The sequence below is a fragment of the Gigantopelta aegis genome, chromosome 4, assembly GCF_016097555.1.
Source record: "Gigantopelta aegis isolate Gae_Host chromosome 4, Gae_host_genome, whole genome shotgun sequence".
NCBI classification, from domain to species: domain Eukaryota; kingdom Metazoa; phylum Mollusca; class Gastropoda; order Neomphalida; family Peltospiridae; genus Gigantopelta; species Gigantopelta aegis.
This window is the reverse complement of record NC_054702.1, coordinates 79,895,069-79,915,987: the sequence shown is the minus strand read 5'-3', so window position 1 is coordinate 79,915,987 and position 20,919 is coordinate 79,895,069. Positions and strand designations below refer to the sequence as shown.

Genomic DNA, 20,919 nt, shown 5'->3' with positions numbered 1-20,919 from the left:
GTGTAAGGGATGTAACCATTATTGTGGGTTTCTTACAATTGTGTTTGTTGGTTGTAGTTCTTCTTGTTGTTAAATTCTGACAACATACATGTATGTGTGTGGTGACAGCTATTTTAGTGAAAGCATGATCAGCTGACTGCGTTGTTGTCCGTGACCACTAGGCCTACTTGTTTGTTTTTCTTTAGATTGTTTACAATTGCACCACGTTTTTTTTGACAGTGACACGCGCAGCACAGTGACATAGTAAAATGCAGAATAACAATTTAACATGATATCGCACTTTAAAATATAAATGCATTGTGTACTGTAGGGTCATATTGTTTTGATGGTTGTTAACTACAGTTGATTAATTACACGCGTTGAAGTGACAGAGACTGAATAAAAAAATAAACTAAAAAAACCCCCAATCTCAAAGGTTAGGCCTATATTTAATTTAGCATGGTCATAGTGATTTTAGAATTAAACCAGCAAGAGATGTTTACTCAATAATGCAAGGTACAGTAGTGTTTTAAAACTTTAGATCAAATAAGTAAATATATATTTTACTTTGATTTATACAAATAGCAAAGAAAAATATATTGTTACCATTTTTGTTTATAAATCACTGTTTGGACAAGATGAAAAGTTTCCAGTTGTCAATCTTTTAAAGTATGATAGTTTAATATGTTCAGATTAGAACTACACATGTAGCCTACATTTAAAAAAAGAAAGAAATTATTGTTAATATTTAAGTGTTGGGAATCTGATAAAAAATTAAAAGAAAATCAGTCATCACTTATCAATTACTTAATTGATTATTAATTAAATAAATGACATTATGTACATTCTGTTTCCAGGAATTTAAATCTTTTACCATAATATATTAAGGTAGGCACATTGAAGGCATTATTGAACAAAATAATTGAAATGTCTGTTTATTTCTAATGATATTTCAATTTGTTATTTAAATACTAATTAAACAACATGACATTTGTGCCAATGATGTTGAGTTCAAGTGATTGATTATAATTTTAACAAAAATTATTGGTTGGGATCTTCTGATGTGATGATCAATTATAAAATTCTAAGTTGATAGCTGCAAAAAATGTTAGCTGAAATTGTTCGGATCCTACAGTTTAGATGATGGGTTTTTGGTGGGGGTTTTTTCATCTGTATATAAAGAAAACAAATGCTGAACAGTTATTAAAGGTAAATTAGGGATTTATAGCATCTTTCCTAATAATTCAAATACTTCGTAAGTTCATATAATTCAAACTGATTAAATACGATCAAACTGTGATCCTTGATGCAAATCGATTTGTATTATGTTCACAAGAAACTGTTACTCTGTTGTTGCAGCTTACATAGCTAACTCGGATGTCCAAGGTCTAATCCCAATGGATGAAGAAATTCCTCCAAGAAGCGGCCATGTTGCAGCCTGTGTTGGAAATAAACTGTTAGTCTGGGGAGGATATCAGGTAAATACAGAAACATTCCCTGAGTTAGTTGAAATTTTTGAGATGTTGCCATCTAAAACTTAAATGAGATGTTTTTATGATTAATCATATTTTTCTACATAAAATATCTGTGTCTGTAAGTGTGTTTCTGATCATCCTAGTGTTTATATTACATCAAACTTCATTTTATTTTTTAATATACAGTCATACAGGTTCAAAATTAGAACCCATATACTAAAGCATATCACAACTGTCATCAAAAAAAGATGTCGCTTTTTTAAACTATTCCCACACTAGCTTGTTTATGTCATCATTGCCTGTTGCTTTCTTCTGCCTTTTTCTTTCGGCTCTGACCGGGCTCGGTGGCGTCGTGGCAGGCCATCGGTCTACAGGCTGGTAGGTACTGGGTTCGGATCCCAGTCGAGGCATGGAATTTTTAATCCAGATACCGACTCCAAACCCTGCTCCGCAAGGCTCAATGGGTAGGTGTAAACCACTTGCACCGACCAGTGATCCATAACTGGTTCAACAAAGGCCATGGTTTGTGCTATCCTGCCTGTGGGAAGTGCAAATAAAAGATCCCTTGCTGCCAATCGGAAGAGTAGTGGTGACAGCGGGTTTCCTCTCAAAATCTGTGTGGTCCTTAACCATATGTCTGATGCCATATAACCGTAAATAAAATGTGTTGAGTGCGTTGTTAAATAAAACACTTCTTTCTTTCGGCTGAAACATTATTGTCAAAATCAGCCAGAACATCAGCTTTCCTTTTTAAAATAGAATTAATCTGAAAACGTCCTACACCAAAATGATCGGCAATCTTTCGCGCACTTAAATTGCCTTTCTCAGACTTGTTAATAACATCGATTCTCTATTCTAACGTTAAAGCAGTACTATTTTTCGGTGGTATTTTGCATACAAATGTATTTGTTAATATATTTCGCAAATGCTAACATTGACTTGCAGAAGATATTTTGTTTAGTTGAAGGTTAATACCCATGTGACATGTTTAACTCATTTGTTTGTTTCATGTCACCGCTAATCCTTCAGTGGAGTATGATCGTTGATTACAGCTGAATAAGATTAGGCGTCGCTTAAATAATCCTAACACGGGGCATCTTCAATGACCGCTGCCTTCAGCAATTCATGTTTATTTACCAATCATGTCTGGCTAGAAACAATGAAACACCTAACATAATACGTCATTTGTTTAGTTTCTCGAGACTCGATAGAGTGACCATCCATACAGATTACATTATGTACAGCCAATGGGAAGTTGTCTACTGTTCAGTGAGGATGTTGAGAACCAATCGAATTACACCACCAGTAACTGCGTGTCACGGAAGTGTCTGTTTGTTTTTCAGTTACGATCAGAGAATTACAATGGAACTTTACTTTGACGGAAAATAAACCCAAAGCTACAGACATGGCCATATAAACACATTTAATTTTAAAATTTTAAGATGATTGAAAAAGTAAAGACATACCAGGGACAAAAAATAAACCAAAAAAAGTCTTCACGACGATCATCTTGTGACCATTATAGCAGGTTCAACCTGTGATTTTGGGTGAAAAATAGTGACCGCTGGCCGTTATGGACAGGTGACCATTATGTACAGGTCAAATAAAGAAGGAAATGCATTGGGGGGATTTATAGTGGCCGTTATAGCCAGGTGACCGTTATGTACAGGTGACCGTTAAACCAGGTTCGACTGTATATATATATATATACTCTTCAAAAGAAGAAACGCAAAACCACATTGTCGTAACATTTGGAGAATTGATTTAATTATTGAATGGTGAGTCCGATAATTACCAAATGTTGCAGGATTGTTCACAATTCACTCTAGTCCATTGTGAGTAAGTGATAGGACACACCACCAAGGTCAAGGTCATCTGGAGTCAATACCGGGTGTGGCCTCCGCGTGTGTTGACAACTGCCTGGCACCGCCTGCCCATTGAAGCAACCAGAGTACGGATGACGTCCCGGGGGATGGTGGCCCACTCGGCCTGCAAGGCTGCTGCCAGCTCGGGCAGGGTCTGGGGCTGTGGTTGTCGCTGACGGAGGCGTCGGTCCAACTCGTCCCATAGATGCTCAATTGGGTTCAAATCCGGTGATATCGATGGCCAAGGAAGGACATTAATGTTGTTGTTCTGTAGGAAAGCCGTTGTGAGACGTGCTGTGTGAGGCCTGGCGTTGTCATATTGGAACACTGCGTTGGCGTTGGCCATAACTGGAACGATGTGTGGCCGGAGGATCTGGTCAATGTAGCCCTGTGCATTCAGGTTGCCCTGCACGTGGACCAGGTCAGTTCTGCCAGTGTGTGAGATGGCTGCCCACACCATGACACTACCCCGCCGAATCTGTCCACTTCCTGCACGCAGTTTGCCGCATAACGTTCACCACGACGCCTATACACGCGACATCTTCCATCATGACGTTGGAGCAGAAATCGGGACTCGTCACTGAACCACACCTGTCTCCATCGCAGTTGAGGCCATTGTCGATGAATCTGGCACCACTGCAGTCAGAGTCGACGGTGTTGTGGTGTTAAGATGACACCTCGAACTGGACGTCTGGCACGAATTCCTACCTCACGTAGGCGGTTCCTTACGGTCTGGTCGGATATCCTGCGCAAACCTGGTATTGCTGCGGCTGTGGAGGTGGCAGTAGTCAATCGTTCCCGAAGGTGGCGTACCCGGATGTAGCGGTCCTGCCCGGGGGTAGTGACCCGTGGTCGACCGGATCTAGGGAGGTCACATGTTGATCCATGTTGCTGGTAACGGTCCCACAGTCTGGAGATGGTGCTTGGAGACACATGGAATGCCCTGGCAACGGCCGTTCTGGATTCGCCTGCGTCTAGTCGGCCGATGGCATTGTTTCTCTGCGGTTCACTGAGACGTGGCATGTCCTGGATTGTCAACTGTCGGCCAGATACAGAGGCCAGGCAAGCGAACACCCTGCACTTTTATACTGTCGGTGTTCATGTTGCACGTGCAGACAACGCACGTGCAGTGGTGACATGGTTTGCACGTGGCTGCGTTTTTGCGAATATTCACATTTTGGAACTTTATTGTACAGTAGCTGCGTTTTATTGAATGTAACCGTGGGAATGTGTTTGGGACATGCAATGACCTTATATTCACAAAGCATGAACCGGTAGGAAACATAAAATCGGAGTTATAACCCATTTGTACCCTTTTGCGTTTCTTTTTTTGAAGAGTATATATATGTATATATATATGTGTGTTTTCGTACATACAAAATTATTTGTAGTCTAAATCTAGTTAGGATGACAAAAAACACATTGAATATACAGACACTGTTATTATAAACGAGAAACTATATTTAGTATGCATAGATTTTTTATTAGTCAGAATCATCTTACAATGACAGTGGCACAAACTCAGGCTAGTCTTTTAAAATTCATAATTTTCTGGCAGGTGGAGTGTGATAGGCTGTGGGGATCAATTCTGCTTGACATACCTATTTTTTTGTCCCAACCATTGCCCATTGACTTCAACATCAAAGACTGATGTGTGTCATCCTGCCTGTGGGAACTGCATACAAAAGATCCCTTGCTGCCTTTTGGTAGGAGTAGTATATGTAATGGCAGTGGGTTTTCTCCCTCTCTTTCGTAGAAATAACGATACAACCATAGCTTAAACTGTGTTGAAATGTTACATATTCCTTTCTTTCCTTTGGATGTAGGCATTCAAGCACAGATGTTAAAGCTACCTTTTCTGACACCCATGAGCCAATGTGTATTTTTGTGCTGGGGTGTCATTAAACATACATTCATTCATTCATTCATTCATTCACTCACTCACTCACTCACTCACTCACTCACTCACTCACTCACTCACTCACTCACTCACTCACTCACTCACTCACTCATTCAAATTGCGTAGTTAACACTCAGTTTGTCAAATATATGTGTATTGTTGTGTAAAATGTCTAATACTTTTATATTATACAAATATCTGCTGACAGTATTATTTTTGTCTCTGTGGCAGGACGAGAATGAAGCATCGGATCGCTACCTGCCAGTAAAGGATGTCTGGCTGTACAGTGTGGAGTTTAACAAATGGTGAGAAAGTAATGCAAGTCAATATTCTGACGATAAATTAAAAACATAACCACCAGGCAACCATATTTTTTTCTGCCAGTTGACTTCTTTTTCTTTATACCTGCTTTATTACTCCTATTTCAAAACTTTTTTAGTCCCCTACCAGTCCAACAGAAGGGGACTAAGGGTTTCGTCTCCATCCTGTCTGTCTATCCGTCTGTTTGTCCCACGTAGGGTTTTTTGACCTTTTTTTTTCGCAATGCCTTAAGATGCTGAGCTGAAATTTTGTATATAGCTTTATCATGTACGGTACTGTTACAGAGCAAATTTGACTTTAATGGCGATTTGTCCATTTTTGCCCTTGGACAGTTTTCCTGTCTTTTTTTTTTTCGCAATACCTCAAGATATTGAACTGAAATTTTGTGTATATAGCTTTATGTAATGTTATAGATCAAGTTTGACATTCATGGCGATTTATCCATTTATCAAGGAGATATATTTCTTGAACTTTGGAGATAATACAATTTGTTGAGTCCGGTAGGAGATATATGATGTATATATATATTGTTTTAGCAGTACTCGGAATGCTTGTTAAATTAGTGTGGCAAAAAAAAAGAAAAAAGTCTCAACGTGTTCTCATTTCACTGAAAGTTTATTTGAAGTTAAGTTTGTATTATAACAAAATTGTGATGTAGACTATGGTACTAGACTAGTAGAAATTGTGCCGAACTGGTAACTGCTGGTTGGTACTAATCCGGTCGACAAAGAATTATTTTCTATTTCTACACCCCTACTTCCAATTTGAAAACTAGCTATAATATAATTTAGCTGTGACTAGCATTTTTTTTTTACCTTTAGGCAGTAATTTTATACACTGCAGCATATTTTGAAAATGGTAAAGGATTTTTAGATATTTTTGAAAGTGAAATTAAACATGCTGAAGAAAAGATCCTTCATGCATGTAAGCTTGTAAATGATGTGTTTATTGTTGTTTATAGAGAAAATGGACAATAGCCCACTAACCGAAAATGAAAAAGAATAATCACTGCAGTGAAAAGTCTGGAAAAGTTCTGTCTTTATTGTAAGACTGGGTGGGACGTAGCTCAGTGGTAAAACGCTTGCTTGATGTTTCGTCGTTTTAGGATTGATCCACGTTGGTGGACCCATTGGGCTTTTTCTCATTTCAGCCAGTGCACCACAACTGGCATATCAAAGGCCATGGTATCTGTGGGATGCTGTATATGAAAGATCCCTTGCTACTAATGGAAAAAATGGAGCGGGTTTCCTCTCTAAGACTATTTTAAAAATGACCAAATGTTTGACATCCAATAGCCGATGATTAAAAAATCATTGTGCTCTAAAGGTGTTGCTAAACAAAACAATTTTTTTTAATTGTAGGACAAAACCTGCAACAAGCGGCCAGTACCCTCCAGGCCTGTCTGGTGCCAGTAGTTGTGTGTTGGACAAGTACTGGTATATTCTGTTTTTCTTATTGTAGGACTAAACAGGTAACAAGCGGCCAGTACCCTCCAGGCCTGTCTGGTGCCAGTAGTTGTGTGTTGGACAAGTACTGGTATATTCTGTTTTTCTTATTGTAGGACAGAACAGGTAACAAGCGGCCAGTACCCTCCAGGCCTGTCTGGTGCCAGTAGTTGTGTGTTGGACAAGTACTGGTATATTCTGTTTTTCTTATTGTAGGACTAAACAGGTAACAAACGGCCAGTACCCTCCAGGCCTGTCTGGTGCCAGTAGTTGTGTGTTGGACAAGTACTGGTATATTCTGTTTTTCTTATTGTAGGACAAAACAGGTAACAAGCGGCCAGTACCCTCCAGGCCTGTCTGGTGCCAGTAGTTGTGTGTTGGACAAGTACTAGTATATTCTGTTTTTCTTATTGTAGGACTAAACAGGTAACAAGCGGCCAGTACCCTCCAGGACCCATATTCACAAAACACCGTAAGCCTAGTTTTACGCGTAAACGTAAATCTACGACTGAAGAGCTATTCACGAAACAACGAAAACGTAAGTTACGTGTAAAGTTGGACGTAAATATAAGAGTGCCTCCAGTTACAACTAACGCTGCACGTAAGTCGTGTTCATATAATAAATCAAGCACGATCGCCGTTATTTACTATTATTTACGAAAACTGGCAGCAGTTCCAATAATTGAAGCAGTTTGCGATGACGATCGCCCACGGATTTAACATATTTTTGTTGGTGATCGAACGGATGTTTTCGACTCGGCCAATTTCTCCTGAGTTATCTTTTCCTTTTTAAGAAATATCCTCAAGTTCGTACCAAAACGCGGATCCTCACAATACCAAAATGTCATGGTTCACCGTTCGCGATGTTATTGTTAGCAGACGACAAACGAAATTGAGTTTTGCGCATTTGTTATTTACCCGGTAGCCATCGTTTCTAATGTTTTTTATTTTTTATTTCTCCGATGAGTGTTAAATCGTAGATTTACGTCCAACTAAGTTACATTTACATTTACGACCTTCTTTGAGAATAAGGTGCTTCTTGCACGTAAACGTAAATCTATGGCAGACGTAAGTGCTAGTAGTAGACGTAAATTTACACCTTTTTGTGAATATGGGTCCAGGCCTGTCCGGTGCCAGTAGTTGTGTGTTGGACAAGTACTGGTATCTTCTGTTTTTCTTATTGTAGGACTAAACAGGTAACAAGCGGCCAGTACCCTCCAGGCCTGTCCGGTGCCAGTAGTTGTGTGTTGGACAAGTACTGGTATATTCTGTTTTTCTTATTGTAGGACTAAACAGGTAACAAGCGGCCAGTACCCTCCAGGCCTGTCTGGTGCCAGTAGTTGTATCTTAGACAAGTACTGGTATATTCTGTTTGGCCACATGGAAAACGGCAACATGAACATGGTCTACAGACTCAATCTACAGACGTTCTGCTGGGAGACGAGGGAGTATCATAGCACAGAACCAAGTCCAAGAGACAAAACATCTGTGTGGGTTTATAAAGACAAGTAAGTGAAGTTCTTTAAAAGTTCACTTTATAATAAAATTGTTAATAATGAGGTGTGTGGTTTAAATCTATTTTACTGTATAATAGTGAATAAAAAGTGGTATTCCTATTTCTGCTTGCACGAGAGTGCCACAAAGCATCTTATAAAATATCTACACTTATTCGAAAACAAGGATGACAAAGTTATTCATATGTGACGTCATTCTAGATAATTTTCACTATGTACACTACACAGCTGCAGACAAGGAAAATCACACAAATTATGTCACTGTTGACGAGGGTTAACTTTGGTAATATTTTTTTCTCTTTGAACCAAATGGCAGGATTTTCAATTTGTTTTATAAAATAGCCTAAAGTTATTGTCATCTCCCGATTTTTTACTACATCTTGGCAAAAAAACCACCTAAAATTGTCTTGTTAATAACTTTACTTTATTGTAAAGTTAACTTTTAAAGCTTCAATTTCTCCACCATTATGTGGTGCATCTGGGGAAATGATGGAAACTTACATGTACAGTGAAACTCCTCAAAACCGAACAGCCATGGGACCAAGAAAAAAGTCCAGTTTTGAGGGGTATCCGGTTTACAGAGGTTTCAGTATTGATGTAAACCATTTGTTGGTTGGTGTTCTCTACTGATATAGTAACTAATACAACTGCCAAAAAAAACAATCAAATTTGATTAAAATGAAATATTTAATGATTTATAGAAACATTTTGAATTTATCCAGAATTCACAATAAGAAATAATCAGTCCATGTTGAGAAATGCATCCATTGTTGTTTGGCGTGTTTCACATCTCTGTTTCACAGTCGTGACATGTGCCAAACTTCCTAGTTCTTGTACATGTCCCCAAAAAACGTTCATCTTTGTGGATTGCAAAATGTTTAAATTTCTAGTATCGGAATGGGAGAGTTCACTTCCAGGAGTAAACAACTCTGCTTCTAACTCGTTGTCACTTGCCTCGTCAGGTATCTCGTTACAATGAAAATCAGACAGTAGTTCTCTCTCCCAGTCATCTGAACAGTCCTCCACTGGCACATCGTCGTCGAAGCTGATCAAACGGTCAGTGTTGATGTTGGTAACTATCAGTTCCCACGCCAGACGTGCTAATGGAATGTCATCACTGTCATCGTTGTCATCAGTAACTGAGTTGTCGGTCTCCGAAAACCCAGTGATGGTGAAACATTTGGTGATTGTAGACGACCTCGTTTCATTCAAAGCATGTGATATCCAGTGAATTGTGTCGAGTAATGTCAGCTGTTTGCAAAGGTCGGGTACCGGCAACATCATTCCTGGACACGAGATAGCACAGCATGTGGCAGCAATACCTTGCTTTAAAGGTGCGAATAATCCCCGGTCAAGAGGCTGAAGGTACGAAGTTGTGTTCGCTGGTAGAACCTTCAAACACACGTTACTGAGTTGAAGGTCGGGTGCGTGTGATGTGGCGTTATCCATCAGCTTAATAATCTTCCGTTTTTGTTGCCTCATGGTCTTGTTTACACTCGTGAATGTTGCAGCGGTCATCCACACCTTTTTGTTGGTGATGTAGGTAATGGGTAATGGGTACGTGTGTATGTTGACGTTCTTAAAGCACCTAGGTTGTTGAGATTTACCAATGACCAGTGGCTTTAGCTTCTCTCCCGTTGCACTGCAGGCGAACATTACAGTTAATCATTCCTTGGATGATTTGTATCCTTTAGATTCTTCACCTTTCACGGAGAGGGTTTGGGTAGATAGCGCACAAAAGTACAAGCTGGTTTCATAGCAGTTGATAACGTCTTTCGGTGCATAGCCGCTTACAACTTTTGGTATTCTTGCTCTGTAGTCTTCAACTACAGCTACGTCAACCCCAGCTCTCTCACCACTGACTTTGAAGCCTTTCACAGAGTATCTCGATTTCCATCGGTCTAGCCAGCCATTGGAACCCTTAAACTCCGGCACTAACAGTTCTTTAGCAAATTCATTGGCTTTCTCTTGAATAATAGGGCCAGATATGGGAATGTTTTTAGCACAAGCTTTGCAAAACCACTGCCACACCAGTTCGTTGAGTTTGTCAAACTTGCATGCATTGTTAAACCACTATTTATTTCCACTAGTGTTCTTTTCATACTGTGCCTTATAAGAGTCATGTTTCTTTATAATGTTTCCAGCAGTCGATTTGCCAGTCCCAAAACTGTCACTCACTGTTAACACATTTTCCACCAAACCAAGCCAAATAATTTTACTCTTGGTTACTCTTTATTTTGTTAAATAAACTTTGCAAAGATAAAAAACAAACAACAACAACAACAACAAAAAAAGGGTTCAAACAATTGGAAAAATAAATTAAATTCCTAGTTGCTTTGCTGTTCATTGCAGTAATCGTGAGACATACATGTAGGCTATGAAAAGGAGCTTGGCTGAGTGGGTATTCAAAGTATAAGTAAAGATTGACGTCGGTGTGACTGTCCGGTTTTCTGAGGTAAAATTTGCATGAAAGGAACACAATGGGACTGGATCATTTAGAGGGGTTTCCGGTTTAGAGGGGTAAATTTTAGTGTTAAAAGATACACAAATCATGGAACCGTGTAAAACGTCTGGTTTTGAAGGAATTCCGGTTTACTATGGGTCTGGTTTTGAGGGGTTTCACTGTATCTATTTTAGTGCTTAAGTATTCAGAGATATTACTTGAGATTGCAACCTTATAGAAAATCAGTTATTGGAAATTTGAAACATAATTACTGGTATTAATAAAACACAAACAAGACTATATTTTATTTTGAATTATTTTTTAGGTTCTTGAACAATATTGCACAATAACAAATGGACAAACTTGCATTGCTATGACTCAGAGCTTCTAGATTATGGTAGCCCCACTCCCGTGGTTAGTGATATTCAATGTTTAGTTAGTAAATAACTACTATTGCCATGCCTGACAGCTAGTGAACAAAAATTGTCAATTTAATTACTGTATTGAAGCATATTTTGTAATATGAATATCCTGCCCCCACCCCCATCCTCCAATCTTGGAAAGCTCCATCTCCCTCTTTATGGAATATTATTACTATTAGTAAAAGTGTATTAACATAAAGTAAAGTAGGGCTAGTGAATTTTTAATTGTGTCTAGTAAATATTAATAATCACTGATCCCATAGCTCATGGATTTTATAAAAATTCTATAAGCCTTGTATGACGGAACCAATGGTCATAATTTTTTTATATTTTTTTTCTCCATTTCAGGCAGGTCCCGAACATGCCGGGTGCCCCATTTATTTTTTAAAAAACCTCCCTATTTACAATGAACCAGGTTCTCCTTGAATGTGGCCAATAAAGATATACATATAAGTGTCAGTGCTTGTTTCAAAATAATATACATTTTAATTAGTGCATGTTTGTATTTTTGTTTTCTTTACTGTGATTAGTGTATATGGCTTAGGTGATGTGTATTTACAATATTTAAACCTGGTTTGCGGACCTGGCCCCCAAAGCTACAAGCTGGGGGGTCCAGGTCTATTTTTCTACATTTGGTGCAATTTGCCATTTTTTATCATAATTTATATGTAATGTCAAAGGCATCATTGCACGAGGCAATGACCCCCTTGAAACACCAGTGTCTTAAGAATTTTTCTTTTTTTGTTGGGCCGCTCTAAGCTGGCAAAAAATTCTATTTCGACCCTTGAATAAACTAAATGTTTGAAAAGTGCCATTTCATTACATGGCTTATCGCCCTCTAATAATTTTCTAGTTGTCCATATTACCCTTATCGCTTTACTCCAAAGAAAAATTCCTAACTGCGATGCATAACCTCCAGGCTTATGTTTTATGCCAAAAATCATGGCGTACGGGTTCAAGCGAAATTTATTACCGAAAAGTTTTTTGAAGATTGGTTCAATTTGCTTTATAAATAGTTTTGTTTTGTTGCAGTGAAAAAAGACATGCAAGACTGAGTCCACCAATGGTCATAATAGGAATAGCAAAAATGTAATTATTGCACATTGTTCATTATCTTTTTCTTTTGTTTATTATAGGATATATTGCTTTGCTGGGTTCGGTCCTCCTGTTTTTAACTCTGAATACCTTTGTGACTATGGAGAATTTTTTGAAGACCCAACCATACAATGGGTAAGTCAATATAAGCAGGGTTTTTAGAGGCCTTAATGAAGAGAATTCTAAAAATAAGATAATCAATAAAATACTCACAGGTTGTTAATTTCTATTTAATGTTTTTTTTCTTTACTTTTCTAGAGCCCAATACGATCATGGAATAACCAACTGTTAGTTTTTGATCCACAAACCTGGGAATGGTCCAACCCAAAATGCAAGGTGAATTTGTGCTAACGGGTTTCTTCCTGTAGTGTGTGTATTGGTGATTAATATATAAAATATTTGTTATTAGCAAACTCGAAAATTATCAATGTAATGGTACTTAACATCAAACTTAGGGTTTTGTTTGTATTAGAGCGGGAATTGTTGCCTGCCCAGCGGTAGGCAGTCGTTCCGTGTTTTTACTATAGAGTTATCTCTAGCTGAGAGAGCAATCTTAACTGTCCAAATGTCCATCTAGCTCTCGAATGGCAGAGTACTTAGGCTAGTCCATTTGTAGCAATGCAAGTTTGTTAATTTCGCGATGAAAATTTTTGTCAAGAAATGTTATCTCTTATGAATTCACATTATATTGGTAATTTGTATTATTGAGTGTTATTGTCCAAGAACCAAAAACAAATTTAAAACAAATATGATCTTGTTTGTGTTTTTATTAATAAGAATGTTTCAAATTTAATTATAAGGATTTGTTTGTTACATTAATTTCTTTTAGATTCATCTGAGTATAAAAAATAAAGTGTGGCAAAGTTTTGTGTGAATGGCTTCACATGTTCATACAGTTTGCACCTGCTTTTTTTTCATACCCTGATAACTCTTAAAAAACTCAGACATTCCTTGTACAGATAAAAGTAACCGCTACCAAAACACTAGAAACAATAACAAACAATAGCACGTGCCATTTGTACAACAACAATTTAGCAAATATTTGGATATGTCATTCTAAGACTATTTATTGACATTTTTTTACTTTGTTTTTGACTAAAATATCAACAATTTTTAAATAAAAACAATGCTAAGTGACATCTTTGTGGAAACGGGTTAACGAGTCTACACTGTAAATTTCCAGATACATAAGCAGGAAAGGTAAGTATGTTAGTTAACACAAATTAGGTGTTTTGTTGTCAGAAAAGCATTGCAGAGTATAAGAATTTTTATTTAATTAGTGTTGATGTTGTAGAGTTTAATCCATTAGACTGAAAGTTGGTAGGTACTGGGTTCACGTCTCAGTACTAGCTCCTACCCAGAGTGACTTTTAACAAGTCAATGAGGAAGCAAAAGGATCCTTCATTGACATTTCTGAAATTAATGTTTACGCCACTTTTCTGCACAGACAGCACAGGTAGATGAGATGTATGTCAAGGACAAAAAGGTTAAAACATAAATTAGATATACACGAAAATAAGTTGTAAAATATAATGATGGAAAGAACATTAAATATCGACTGTAACCCAAACCGTTAATATGGCAGTCTTCTGTTGTAGGGATTTCCACCTGTGCCTAGAGCAGCACACGGGGCTGCCCTGGCTGGATCAAAATTGTTTGTGTTTGGTGGACGTCACGACATGTCAAGAAGGAACGACCTACACTGTCTGGATATGACATCATTAACCTGGAGTGGAGAGTATGTCTAGTAACTTTCTTATTACCAAGACAGTGTAAAGGAAAAGAATATCTGTTTAATGACACCGTGGAAGGTTTACAATTGTGGCTTGTTTGATGTGTAACATAAGATTAATTTCAACATTTCGTCAAGAGCAAGACTGAAATATTGTCAGCCATGAAGCAAATCTGTCTACTGTTATATAATACTTGCACACACCCCACTAAAAAAGAAGAAGAAGAAGATGCTTTTAATGCCATGTTTTCAATATTGTTAATGCTATATATACAGGATTATTTATACAAAAAACAAAATTCATGTAATAATGTATATTTTAAATCTTCCAAATGAGTCCTTGTATTGGGATGTTTTCAATTTTGGATTTGGTAATAGATATGTATTTTTAAGCACATACGTTATTTTCACTTCCTATTTATTGCACAAATTTATTTAGTGCAAGAATATATATACCATGATTATGTGGTTGAGTAGTATGTTCTTGCACAAAATAAACAAGTGCAATAAATAGGAAGCAAAAACAATGTATGTCAGGTGCTGTATTTATTACATACCTTTTATTTTTCACAAAAATGGTTTTTATTTATCATCATAACTACACTGTCTTAAATCTATTAATCAATCCTCCTTTCATGGATTTTCTTAACGTTAAGAATCATACTCTGCTGCAATCTTATATAATGTTTCAAATACGATGTGAAGTAATTTGTAAATCAGACATGATGTCAGTAATAAAATGGCGCTAGTAAATATAAAAAGGTAATTCCCCGTTTACAAGTTCCAGTCCAGCGGTCCAGATCGCACATATGTGTGATGCAAGATAAATTTATCACTCTGTTTGAAAACGTCTATCACTATAGTAAAATTGAATAGGTATGTTATAAATATTGGTATTTAATTTTCTTTCTTGTCCAGTTTTCAAGGTAATAATATAGAATTCACATGTTTTGATTTTTATAGTGAAAAAAAAAAATTTCAAAGCTTTCCTTGGTTTGTAGAATGTATTTAAAGGAATTTATTTGTTTCAGTCTTACTCTAGACCTAGATAATAATATACATTTATATGTTTTAGGTTGAATCCGCTCGGAGACATTCCTTGTGGTCGATCCTGGCATGCATTTAGAGCAATTTCAAACAGCAAAGTGTTACTTTATGGAGGCTATACCACTGACCAAAGGCCACTAGGTATGAATATCAATGTATTGTAGAAAACATTTAAAACAGGTTGTTACTTAAATATTGATTTTAATTTTTTTTATAATTTGATGCATTTAAGGATTGTCTGTTATTTCTTTTACGTTCATCGGGGTATGAACAAAAAAAATCATTTGCAAACTGTGTGAATTGGTAAAGCCATTCTCACATACATTTGCAGGTGATTTTTTTTGTTCATACCCAGATGAATGTAAAAGAAATAACAGACAATACTTATAATTAAATTTGAAACATACTTACTAATAATAACATTAAAACATTTTATTTAGATTTTTTTTGGCTTAAAACAGTAACGCTCAGTAAGACAAATTACCAATATAAAATGACGTTCCCTGACAACGTAATTTTTACATTCATCGGGAAATGAACAAACTCCCATTGCTATGGGACGACGGTATATTGTAATGAATGTAACGGAAATTTAATTATGTACAATTGTACTTTGTTTTGTAAGAATTATATTTTAACAATAATTTACGGTATTTGATAAATCATGCATTTTGCCTCCAAAAGTGCAATGCAGAATATTTACGTAAAAGTTGTGTCTTAAATATAACTAAGAGAGTTTAATGTTACTGCATATAACTTTTCTTTTCTATTTCAGTTGACATAGCAGTTTGAACTTAAAATGAGAATAAGAAGATTTTAATTTTTATTGTGTTCAGTGGAGTTTAACCAAAAATCACTTTCGTAATGTTTATCTGAACTAAGGTACTAATTTATGTCTGCTCTATTTTTGTGTGTTGCTAGGTGATGCATGGCTTCTAGATGTTGTGGCATTACAGTGGACTCGATTGGACATACTACAGAAACATACACGTCTGTGGCATACGATGGATATAACATCATCTGGGGACATCGTCATATTTGGTGGCTGCAGCAATGATATTCTCAGAAGTGACCTTCAGAGCGTAAGTAAATATATAATACTGAAGTTGACAGACGTTAATCCAGGATTAAGTGTAGTCACTTGAACGTGCATATAGTAAGGGTCAAGAATAGCTTTTTTTGGTTAAATCACGCTTGTTTAAAGTCATTATTGTATATACTGAAGTGTGATATACTGTACCCTAATGTCTTTTGTATCCATGAAAATTATACCAAATCTGAAATAAGTTGGCACGTAATTAAATTTGCGGTGCTATCAACGTGTTCGCAATTTCCACGGTATATTTTATTCGCGAACATATTTGCATATACGGTAAGTCTTTATTTTTTTTTACTGTACAGTGAGAAATTCTTAAGTTTATAAAATAAGTTTTAAAAATATACTAAAGGGTTTTTAAACATTTAAACTGATTTATTTAGCAACATCTATTGGATTCTGGGAATAAATGTTCTAAAAAACATTGGAACTATAGTCTTTCTTTTATCTTTCTCTTTCTTTTCGTGCTTATATCCAATTAAGGTTCAAGCACGCTATCCTGCACACACCTCAGCTGTCCAGGACAGAGAGTTAGCGGTTAGTTGTTAGTGGTTAATGAGAGAGAAGTCAGTATAGTGGCCTTACATCTACCTATTGAGTTGTTAAACTCGCTCTGGGTGAGAGCCGGTACCTATCAGCCTTATATCTGATGGCTTAACCACCAAAGCCAGTGGGAACTATAGTGTATTCAGGAAGGTATTATACTAAATTGTGAGTGTACACGAGTACTTTCCCTACTGATGTCACCACAGATGTGATTAGTTGGACAAAATTCTTTATTAAAAACAGTATAATATTATACAAAAACTGCTGTAAAACCTAAAACATTAATGTTAGCACTTTGAGACAGATTTAACCTCCATAATTCAAAATGAAAGTGAATCCAATTTTATTATAATACTATTTTACCTGCATAGATTTTTGTGATTGCTTGGGTTTGGGTACATGTTTTACTTGTCGGGTCTTTGAAAATTGCAAGCACAGTCATTTCATTTAACCATCACTTACAGAAATCTAGTACAGTGACCTATATTTCATTCATGCATTATCATTTACATGATTGTAATGAGGTATGCAGAATGAAATGGGTTACCTGAATTTATTTTTAGAAAATTTTTAATTCTCAGAAGCTTGTATTTTTCATTCTTGTGTTTACTATTTCAGCGTCATGTTAATGAGGTTGTACTCTTTAGAATTGAGCCTAAGACACTGTTGAGGTATGTAAATAGTTCTCTGAAGATGTTACATTTCTGTATTTAATTTTTATTATCTAATCCACTGACAAGATAAATGAAAACATGCAAGCAAAACAAGCATTTTCTCTCCTTTTTTTCTCTCTTTTTTTTTCTCTTTTTTTCTCTTTTCAAATTATATATTGTTCGCAGAAATAGCTTTCTATAGAGGATAATAAACGAGTTACCAGTTATCAAATTTATGTCCAGAGTGAAATAATTTTCAATTGCCACGAGCTTTAGCGAGTAACAAATGAAAATTATTTCACGAGGGACATAAATTTGATAATAGCTGGAACCGAGTTTGTTATTCTATTTATTACCTCAGCTATTTTTTTTGTCTAAAAACCTTTATTTTCCACGCAAATGCACGATGGCCAACCTGTATAGAAATGATGTAAACCACTAAATACGCACTGTTCTGAGAATTACCATAACGTTGTAATTTAATCACGTTCATAGATAATAAAAAACCCCACACATTTATTATTATTATTATCTTTATTTTGCTTCAAAATCTATAATGAATTGCATTAAAATGACATTTTGTTATTAATTTAAACAAAAACAGACCCCTGTAAAGGCAAACTCTTTAAACTACATGACGTCATTTTGGGTTTGTCAAATCGTAATAACGTCATGTTTAGTACCGACAAAGTCATTGGTTTGTGAGCGTCAAATTGTCCAATAGTATTGTTCGGTAAACCAATGCAGAATATTTCTCACTGAGAAAATATGGAAAATATTTTCTCTGTTATGAGTGAACGCTGGGGTAATAAATATCTTTATATAAAATATGAGCTTTTCATGTTGCTTTTCAATTGAATAAAGCATTTGAATACATTTAGATATTTCACAAATAAGTGAACTTCCTCCTTCCACTCACCCCAAACCCTTTCCTGTCCTGGATGAAGGAGCTGGCATACACTACAACAGCTTGCTCTGAATGTGCATGTTAATCCCTATAACCTGACCTATTTTACAGATGTTGCCTGGAGATGGTGTTTAAACATAAAGAGAAAACAAAGCCATACTGGAAGATGCTCCCAACCTTGTTACAACAGTGGCTATGTCAAAGACTTCATGCTCAAAACACATCACCGCACCCTGCTCTTCACATCCAGTGGCTGGAGTCGCCTGCCCTTGGCAGTTAACCATTTAAAGGCTCATTTTTGTGTTCAAATAATAGTGTTGGTGTTCTTTGGTGGGAAACTCAAAACTGTTTGGTATCTATAGCAATTCTTCTGCTTCAGCATTTTTAGAGGTTCCTGTCAGTTATAATTAGAAAGACAAACACAGTTTTGTTCATAAATTAAAGATTAGTTCCACTCTATTTTGGACATATTTTGCAGGGAATGCAATGGACAGATTTACTTGAGTCTTTGGTCAATAAACCCCCCAGGTCAAATGGTTGATAGATTCACCTGTGGTAAATTTAGTGTGTTCACTTTATTTTACAAGAGACAGTTGTAATTGATATGATGTCATGCACAAACTGAATGATTATCATTAAAAAAACAATTCTGGAGATAATCAAAATTAAACCCTGTCATATATTTTGGACTTATTATATTAAGTCATAAATATCCCTGGAATGAAAATCTGAAACATGTCCAGTGAAACCCGTGGAAACATGACACTCTGTAAACTGGAATACCCTCAAAACATTTGTTTTTCATAGTCCCTTTTTAATTATCTCTAATCTGGATACCCCTTAAAACCAGATTTTTTACTTAGTCCCATGGGTGTCTGTTTTAGAGGAGTTTTACTGTATTAGTATTATGACTGAACATCCAGAAATTACCTTTTGTATATGAACGATTTTAATTTTATTAGAAATATTACAGTGTCCAAACAGATATGAAATTAATTGCAATTGACGAAGCTTGACTATTATTACATAGATCTGACAGTTGTGTTCATACCTAGTGAATATAATTATGCTGTGCTTAGATAATGTTTTTAAATGACATCATGAAGACAGTTTCTTACACACCTATTGGTGAGAACATCATTCATTAGTTTTAATAACACCATACTGTTAACACATATATGTGTGATAACAGTTTCAAGACATACCTGGTCGCCAATGCCATACCATCCAATGAAAAAAAAACATGATTAAATTTGATGTACAAATTAACCTAAAATTGACTTGTCTGTAATGTATGAGTTAATTACAAACACTAGGACCATATATAGATTTTAGTTGGAAAAGGCAGGTAAATTTATTTTTAAATTTTTTTTGGGAGGATATGTAAGAAAGAGAATACTACATTTATGTCCATTAGATACCATTTATCTTACAACTCGTTTAAAAAAGTATCCAACTCACTTTTGCTCGTTAGATATGTTTGAAAACAACTTGTAAGATAAATGATGTCTAACGGCCACTCATGTATTATTTGTTTAAAAACCACGAACACAAAATTAGTACAAATTGGAATATGGATGTCCCTACTCTTTTAATTTTCCATCATATAATACAGACCTGTCAACCCTCCCGGATTCCGCGGGAGTCTCCCGGTATTTGATCAAATCTCCTTTCCCCTGTGCGGGAGACAGTTTCTCCTTTTAAATGACATTTTTGTAAGTATAAAAAAAAATCGATCCTCTTTTGTCAAAATAACAGAAGGGAAGTAACTCTGCCTTTTTTTCTCATTCGGCAAATGTCGACTACTTTCGGCTTCTGAGAATGTAACAGGCCGAATTGTCCCGACTGTTTAACCTTTGCCGAAGTGAAAATTGTGGGATAGCCTATTTATATTGTTAAAAAAGCACATGGAGTTTATAAAATGACATGTAATTATAATGTTTGTTGTCATCGTAATGGCTACAATGCGTGTTGCCGCTAATTCAACAGGCTGTGTATTGACATTCAGTGTTGCCATATAAAAAAAAAAAAACTATCCAATTTAGTTCTAATAACACCTCTGAATTGTAAAATGTCTTCCCACTGGATTACATAATGCAACTATGACGAATCTGAACTGCCAGACTCCGAGTTGACAGCGATACACACGATGCATGTTAAAATCACATGTCACAGCAAGACAACGAAAAGACCAATTAGCTCTATAAACATACTGTGTCAGTTAATTTTGTATGTTTGTGCAGTAAAATGTTGGTTATAAGGGTACACTTCAAGAAATTATTTTTGTACAATTAAAAAATGTTGTGTTTGACATTGACATAAAGTTACTCACGGAAATGGGTATAATTCCGGTATATTTTACACGATGTCAGATTAATGAAAATACAATGTTTATTGCATCATTATAATGATTTTAAATAAGTACCACGCCAGTTCCTCATTATAGTAAAAACGAATATTAATTTATAAGATTTATATA

The 20,919-nt window shown here is 36.1% G+C and overlaps 1 protein-coding gene across 4 annotated transcripts; it reads left to right on the top strand.

Moving 5' to 3' along the window:
• The first annotated feature begins 16 nt into the window (after positions 1 to 16).
• On the top strand, positions 17 to 19,838 carry LOC121371171 (kelch domain-containing protein 2-like). Of its 4 annotated transcripts, none has more exons than XM_041496870.1 (11): positions 17 to 495; positions 1,339 to 1,457; positions 5,451 to 5,524; positions 8,272 to 8,493; positions 12,501 to 12,594; positions 12,718 to 12,795; positions 14,058 to 14,197; positions 15,267 to 15,379; positions 16,160 to 16,320; positions 17,499 to 17,551; positions 18,552 to 19,838. In XM_041496870.1, the coding sequence occupies exons 1-11, from the start codon at positions 489 to 491 to the stop codon at positions 18,718 to 18,720; spliced, it is 1,230 nt and encodes a 409-aa protein (XP_041352804.1). In that variant the 5' UTR covers positions 17 to 488; the 3' UTR covers positions 18,721 to 19,838. The 4 variants fall into 4 exon arrangements, with proteins under 4 accessions (XP_041352804.1, XP_041352805.1, XP_041352806.1 ...); XM_041496871.1 differs by having other exon boundaries at positions 19 to 169; XM_041496872.1 differs by having other exon boundaries at positions 34 to 90.
• The last annotated feature ends 1,081 nt before the right edge of the window (positions 19,839 to 20,919 follow it).

Bases quoted from the DNA above. Each gene is read 5' to 3' on its own strand.
- LOC121371171 (XM_041496869.1), top strand. From the start codon at position 1,305: ATGTTCACAAGAAACTGTTACTCTGTTGTTGCAGCTTACATAGCTAAC. The intron at 15,380-16,159 runs GTATGAATATCA...GTGTGTTGCTAG, and splicing joins CACTGACCAAAGGCCACTAG to GTGATGCATGGCTTCTAGAT. The intron at 17,552-18,551 runs GTATGTAAATAG...CCTATTTTACAG, and splicing joins GAGCCTAAGACACTGTTGAG to ATGTTGCCTGGAGATGGTGT.